The 7,179-nt window shown below is 37.4% G+C and overlaps 2 protein-coding genes across 3 annotated transcripts in view; one reads left to right on the top strand and one right to left on the bottom strand.

Moving 5' to 3' along the window:
- LOC111477218 (serine carboxypeptidase-like 7) overlaps positions 1-3,171 on the bottom strand; it is a 3,754-nt gene extending 583 nt beyond the window's left edge. Inside the window, exons 1-13 of one of the 2 annotated variants that reach the window (XM_023121257.1) lie at positions 2,962-3,171; positions 2,729-2,874; positions 2,069-2,145; positions 1,874-1,996; positions 1,682-1,784; positions 1,330-1,364; positions 1,152-1,253; positions 981-1,067; positions 729-896; positions 578-649; positions 387-505; positions 202-310; positions 80-125 (exon numbers count right to left, since the gene is read on the bottom strand). In XM_023121257.1, coding sequence (XP_022977025.1) covers positions 81-125; positions 202-310; positions 387-505; positions 578-649; positions 729-896; positions 981-1,067; positions 1,152-1,253; positions 1,330-1,364; positions 1,682-1,784; positions 1,874-1,996; positions 2,069-2,145; positions 2,729-2,874; positions 2,962-3,110 — 1,335 coding nt within the window. In that variant the 5' untranslated portion in view covers positions 3,111-3,171 and the 3' untranslated portion in view covers position 80. Of the gene's footprint in view, positions 1-79; positions 126-193; positions 311-386; positions 506-577; positions 650-728; positions 897-980; positions 1,068-1,151; positions 1,254-1,329; positions 1,365-1,681; positions 1,785-1,873; positions 1,997-2,068; positions 2,146-2,728; positions 2,875-2,961 lie in introns of both variants that reach the window. The other variant, XM_023121258.1, reaches the window with a different exon arrangement.
- A 1,659-nt stretch (positions 3,172-4,830) lies between these two features.
- LOC111477220 (U-box domain-containing protein 30-like) lies at positions 4,831-6,975 on the top strand. The gene is made up of 2 exons (XM_023121260.1): positions 4,831-5,256; positions 5,401-6,975. Exon 2 carries the CDS (start codon positions 5,463-5,465, stop codon positions 6,786-6,788), a length of 1,326 nt encoding a protein of 441 aa, XP_022977028.1. The 5' UTR covers positions 4,831-5,256; positions 5,401-5,462; the 3' UTR covers positions 6,789-6,975.
- Positions 6,976-7,179: the final 204 nt, after the last annotated feature.

The following is a 7,179-nucleotide window of genomic DNA, read 5'->3' as shown; positions in this document are numbered from 1 at the left end:
AAAAAAAAAAAAAAAAAAAAAAAAAAAAAAAAAAAAAAAAAAAAAAAAAAAAAAAAAAAAACATTAACTACGTTCGTACTTTAATTGTTGCAAATGTCATGTTGTTCGCAAAGGTTGTAGTGTATCTGTCATCAACAAAAAATCCCTATTAAATCACTCCCCCGACAATACAAATCATATATACAAAAATTACCCCAATACTTGATCATCCATCCCAAGCCAAGTTCTCCAATTATCAACAACAGGATAATTCAGAGATTCGATCCACTCTGCTGTATTTATAACCGGCACCATCATATCATGATCTCCACTATATATTTCATCAAGATATATAAATTAGTATAAAAAAACAACCATAATTTAACATAAAAGTTATTGCATAGTACCTAAAAATCAAAGATCGATATCCTTTAGAACTGAGTTTTGCATGGTAAGGAACCGAGTTCATAATATCGTATTGATAATCTTTACGACTCTGACATCTTATCCATTCTCCTTTAGTTCCCTATTAAAAAATATATTAAGTTATTTCTTGGCTAATATTTATAAATAAATAAATAAATACTTGTCTCGTTACCTCGCGTATGTGAAGTGCTTTCCTGACTCGACAATCGTTAGCCCAATAATAACTAAGGAAGTATTTATACTCCTAAATCGACAAACATTATTAAGTTCAAAGAAGAACAAAAAAAGAATCCGCATAGAAAAGGTTCAAACAAAAAATTTACTTGACAGTAGAGAAGAGGCGGAGGCAACACTCTTGGAGCAAGCAGCAGTTGTTCTTCAGAGGAGTTGAAGAGAGATCTCCGCCGTCCAAATTTATCATCATTTGGCGCTGAGGAAACATCCTCACAAAAAGGGCACGTAATACACCATTGATTGATTCTGCTCACACACTATAAGAACATGAAGAACAACAGACAACACCAGCTTCAAGTTATGAACATCATTAACGTTGATATAACTCCAGCAAGACAAACCTTTTTGTAGGCTGCTACATGTTTCATGCACTTCATGTTATCTGGCTCAATGTTCTCATATTCTCCTTTGCAATTGCTTCTCAATAACTATGCAACAATTAAGTAGTTAAATAATTCCTCCAATTCTCTCAATTCTTGATGTTTTCTTCATTGAATCAAACGTTATATTACCTCGTACAGTTGAGTGGGGATGAGGTTCATTCTATGAGCATATGGAACTCTGGAATTATCATTTGTTTTACGTACCGTGACTGGATTTCCCAATATGTAACCCTGTTATCAAGAACATAAAATGGAAGAGTTAATATACAAATGCATTGAATGAACTCAAATGGGTAGTTGAACAGACCTGAAGGTTTATAACTGGGACAGCATCCTTATTTCCTGTGAACAAGCAAGGAATACTCTCGTTTACCCATTTGATCAAAACACGATATCAATAAAAAAAGATAGAATTGTAACAGCCCAAACCCACCGGTAGCAAATATTGTCTTCTTTAGGCTTTTTCTTTCGAGTTCCCCTCAAAATTTTTAAAACATGTCTAGTAGGGAGAGGTTTCCACACCCTTTCCGTAACCGATGTGGGATCCTTCCTAAAGGGTGTAGAATTCTCTTCTAATAGACGCATTTTAAAACTATGAGGCTGACGGCCATAGCCAAAGCAGACAATATTCGCTAGCAGTGGATTTACGTTGTTCATACCTTCCGAGATTGCTAGCGTAAGAGGCGGAACAACAATACCGGTATATGAGTCTCCACCAACATAAAATGGATTAGATAAAAATTGGGGATGATCTAGCAGCCACTGTGGAGATTCCAGTTCATATTTGAAGGTGTTAAAATGAGAGATTTAAAAGTTTCATGTGAGTGTATATATATATACACATTATTTACCTTTCTCAAAAATTGATGGTTTTGTTGAACTTGTCCAAAATCTCCTTTCTTAGAACCTTTTAGAGTTCGACTATACGAAAATCCAGTGCCCACAGGCGAATCTATAAAGAGAATACTAGCTTTCTAGTATCCATCACTCCCAAGTTAGTCTTAATCACAATCAAACTAATAAGCTTAAAGAGTAATTGTTGTTACCTTGGTCCATGTAAGAGGATTCAAGATTAGTTGAGGTAGGCTTCCATTGTATGGCTCTACCTTGAAATTTATAGGACCTTCAAACAAATTCAATATACAATTAGCATAATCAAACTACTCCCTTACTTATAAACTCAGGATCATCCTTTTAATTAGCGAAGGCAGGACTCCCTCCTCAACAATCCTCTCCTCGAACAAAGTACACCATAGAGACTCTCCCGAGACCTACAAAGCCCTAGAACAGATTCCCCTTAATTGAGGCTCGACTCTTTTCTCTGAGACCTACAACCGTTGAGGATTCTATTCACATGACTAAGTTAAAAGCATGACACGGATACCATGTTAGGAATCACAACCCTCCACAATGGTATGATATTGTTCACTTTAGGCATAAGTTCTAGTGGTTTTGTTTTTATGTTGTCCAAAATGTCTTATGCGGATGGAAATACATTCTTTTATGTTTTTTTACAATGACATTCTGACTTTTGGGCTGATTCTACTCTGATCTTAACATCAAGTTCAAGCCATTAAACTATGAAAATAATTAGAGGGAAAATCTTAACGTAGAAATGTAATTTATTACTATATTGTCGTTTATGAGAAGTGAGCAGAAAAGTTTCAGAAAAATTCTCGAGAGAAGATGTAAGCATAGAGGGTTACCAACTTCAAAGGCAAGTCCAGAGAGAGCAGAGCAACCAGGGCCGCCAGTAAACCAAGTCATCAGAGGATCAGTTTGGGGGTTTCCTTGGGACTTGACAAAGTAATAAAACTGCTGAACTTCCTCCGAATCGCCCACTCCCACATATCTGTTCCATTTCCACAAAACCTTACACACAATGCTAACTAATACCCATTAAACTCACAATAGAACAAGAAAAGGAAGCAAAACGAACCCAGTTTCGAGCTCAAATGGAAGAGGACCTGAGAATCCAGGCAGATACTTCACAGTCCAAGATGAAGCTGCGGCAGCGGAGGAGACCGCCAGAAAAAGAAGAACAGGGAAGAAGAAGACAACAGACCACCGGAAAACGGGAGTGGCCATCGGAGAAATTCAGAACTCACCCCAAACTCCCGCCAAATGTGCTCCAGACCCACGATTATGTTTATGTTTCGTTCTGTTTTATGGTCTACGTTGTAGATACTACACGAATACCCGTACCAATGGTGCAGCGTGTCAATGAATCCGTACCAGCGGTGGGATCCACTTCTCCGGGCAACAAAAAATTCACGTGCGAATATTGGTGGAATTTATTTACACAAATAATTTGAGCCACAAGCTCCAACTACCACTTCCAAGTAACACGATTTTTGTTTGTTTTTTCTATAAAATAAATTTACTTTAGAAATAACATTTTATTACAAAAGAAAAATCACTCAATTTCATACCATAATAAACAACAAATTAGTTTTAAATTCGATCACTCAAATACACAAACAAACAAACCAAACAAATTATTATGTTTTTTATTTAGTTTAAGGGCACACATGTAAATTTGTAATTGGTCACAAATTTTGTTATTATGTATTTTCTTTCATGAAAATTATTATTATTATTAAATTAATTTCAATTAAAAAAATATTCAAATGATTAACTTAAAAAAAACTATATTTTTTTAGGAATATGTACTATTTGCATCTTTCTTACTGGGCCAGTGACCAATGAATTCAGAAAGCCCTTCACGTGCTGAGGCCCTATGAGGCCCAAAACCAAACATGGATCTCCGTTTATTTTGGACCAAGCCCATTTAAGAGATAATATGTGCTTTCTAAACCAAAAAGAAAAAAAGAAAAAAAGAAAACTTAATTAATAATTATTTAATACAATTAATGGCACAAAGGGATTCAGATCCCCCAACACAAACCAAACTTAATGAATACTGTTCATTAATTTATATTTGTCTTAAAAAAACAAAATCATATTTAAACATTTTACTTTAATAATTAATTTATTATTGGCTGATGGGTTGGAAAATCAGGTGTGTGGTTTGACCAGTCTCCTTCACAGCCAACAAATTACTGACACGTGACCATGGAAACAGTGCGGGTCTGGACCTTCACACTGTTCTAGATCACCCGCAGGGCACCATTATTTTTCTGTTTTCAATATTACAACACAATAATTCAAAATTAATAGCAATAACATTAATTAAGGGTGAGATTATGAGATGGAAGTGGAAAGTTGAAATTAATTAAACATAATCCCGTAACAAAACCTAAATTAGGCTTTTAAATTCAAATTATTTAAATTTAAACAAGCCAGTCTAATACTTCTCTACTGTTTGCACATACACATAAACTAAACCATTATATCATAATTTAATTTTCTCTTTTTCAATTGTATATTAAATAGAGTAAATAGCAAAAATTATTAAATATGTCTGTCTCCTCATAATTTAGGGAATTTTTGGCAATTAAAAATTATATGAAAATAATAATTTGGTAAAAAGAAATACAGCCAGCCTCGCGGGTGTTCTTAATATATAATATATTAATCAATAATTTTGGGGGTTACATCAATCGCTTTTTTATTTGACCAATTGACCATCCCTAAGTGCAACCCAGGGACCAGCTCGGACCAAATATATAAAAGAATACGCCCACAAACAATTAATCAAATAAAAACACTTTATGAAAAAGAAAAAAACCGGCATACACGTGTGGCTCCCGGTAAGACTACGGGCTATAACCGGTAATTGGCAGTCAAAAATCTCCATTAATTTATCGGTAATTAGGGGGAGAAAAGGAAAAAAGGTTTCATTTTTCATTTTTTCTCTTTCTCAGTGCCTCCCATTCTTTGGTGTCTTAGATCCTCCAAAATTTCGTCTGACATTTTCTTTTATATAATTTTTTTTTTTTTTTTTTAGGGATTTTTCGTTGGGATGTGGGTTTGAGGAAAGTGCACTGTTCTCAAGTATTTGTGATTTAGATTCATGGCATCGCTTTTGATTGCATATTTTTTTGGGGGATTTTGATGATTTGGCCATTTTTGTGGAGCTTGAAGAGGCAGTGAGGTTCGTTTGTGGTTACTGATGATGACGGCGGCGATGGTGAAGAAGAAGAAGAAGGAGGCCTTTCTTCAGACCAACCAAGGGGTTCAGATGAAGGAACAAAAGAATGCCCCCGTTCGCCATTTTTGCCGCTGCTTCTGATTGTTAGTGAGAAGAAAAAGATTGTGGAAGAAAGAGAAAGTAAGAGAGAACCCTTTTTCTTTCCTTTTTTTTTTTTTGCTGTTCTTTTGCCCCCCTTTTTATGATTCGCACATATTTTTCTGTCATTGTGTTTTGGGTTGCTGAAAATGAATTCAATTGCTCGTTCTTGATCTTCTATTCCAGGGATTTTGGGTAAATTTTGTTCTCTCTTTGAGATTGATTTGTTCTTTTGAGGGTTTTGGAAAATGCCGATGTACCAGCCGGAGCTGGGTGTGGGTGGTGGTGGGCAAGTTCTTGATGTAGAAACCGCCGTGAAAGATGGTATTCTCGGCGGCGGTGGGTTCATCTGCGAGGGTGGAACGGCGGAGAAATTGGATCTGAAGGAGATGGTGGAGGAGCTTGAGAACATAGAGGTTCCTTCGGTTTTTATCTGCCCAATTTCATTGGAGCCAATGCGAGATCCTGTAACGCTTTGTACAGGACAGACCTACGAACGTTCCAACATCATGAAATGGTTTTCTCTCGGCCATATCACATGCCCCACCACAATGCAAGAGCTTTGGGATGATTCAATTACTCCCAATAACACTCTTCACCAACTCATTAACAGCTGGTTTTCCCAAAAGTATTTGGCCATGAAGAAGAGGTCAGAGGATGTGCAGGGGAGGGCTCTCGAGCTCTTAGACACATTGAAAAAGGTCAAGGGCCAAGCCAGAGTCCGAGCTTTGAAGGAGCTTCGCCATGTCGTGGCTTTGAATTCTTCGACCAAGAACACCGTGGAAGACAATGGCGGTCTTGCTTTGATTTCTTCTCTCTTGGGTCCTTTCACATCCCACGCGGTTGGATCCGAAGCCATTGGGATTTTAGTGAACTTGGATCTCGATGCCGAGTCAAGGAGAAACCTCGTCCAACCCGCCAAGATTTCGTTAATAGTGGACATGTTAAACGAGGGATCCACAGACACCAAAATCAACTGCACCAGATTGATTCAAACGCTCCTCGATGGGGACGATTGTGGAGCGGACACTGTCTCAGGTCTAAGCCTCGTGGTTGGATTGTTAAGATTAATCAAAGAAAAACAACACCCAAATGGCGTTCTTGCTGGATTAAGATTGCTAAAAGCTCTGTGCTCCCAAGAACAAGTCAAGAATTCTGTAGTGAGCATTGGGGCAATCCCACAGTTGGTTGAAATTCTACCAAATTTCAGCCCCGAATCTTTGGAGCTAGCCCTTCACGTATTGGATTCAGTTTCATCCCTCTCAGACGGCAGGGTGGCCTTGAAAGATTGCCCCAAAACCATTCCAAATTTGGTGAAGTTGTTAATGAGAGTGTCGGAGAGCTGCACTCAGCTGGCGTTATCAATCTTATGGGCGGTCTGTAAACTCGCCCCTGAAGAATGTGCATCGCAAGCTGTGGAAGCAGGCTTAGCCGCCAAACTTCTTCTGGTGATTCAGAGCGGTTGCAATCCCGTTCTGAAACAACGCTCCGCCGAGCTTCTGAAGCTCTGCAGCTTGAATTACACAGCAACCCTCTTCATATCCAAGTGTAAGCTTACAAGAACAATACAATAAGGAAGAAGAAACAAAAACCCCAGCCAAATTAGAACACACCTTAAATTCTTCTTCTTCTTCCATCTGGGAATGAATCAATCAAGTGGGGGGGTGAGTGTTCGAATCTCGCCGTTGTAAATTTTGTAGAGCTTTTTGTTTGCTATCAAATCAAATCAAATCTTGTATGAGTTTTTGGTGTTTGTTACAATTACTTGAAGAACTCAGATGATAAGTTCATGGACAATGGAACAGTTTGATTCGAATTCTAATTTAGTGTCAAGTTTTGAACATTAGGAACAGTGAACAACAGGGTTAATGCAGGATTAAAGTAAAGGGAAATCATAATTAAAAGAATGAAGGGTCCCTCAAAGATTGAAACACTTTTCATCTGTGTAAAAAAAAAAAAAAAAAA

Source organism: Cucurbita maxima, unplaced genomic scaffold (assembly GCF_002738345.1).
Source record: "Cucurbita maxima cultivar Rimu unplaced genomic scaffold, Cmax_1.0 Cma_Scf00003, whole genome shotgun sequence".
Taxonomy (NCBI): domain Eukaryota; kingdom Viridiplantae; phylum Streptophyta; class Magnoliopsida; order Cucurbitales; family Cucurbitaceae; genus Cucurbita; species Cucurbita maxima.
The sequence above is the reverse complement of the archived record's forward strand: the minus strand, read 5'-3'. Positions and strand labels throughout refer to the sequence as shown.

Excerpts from the sequence above, each read along its gene's own strand:
- LOC111477220 (XM_023121260.1), top strand. The coding sequence starts at position 5,463 with ATGCCGATGTACCAGCCGGAGCTGGGTGTGGGTGGTGGTGGGCAAGTT.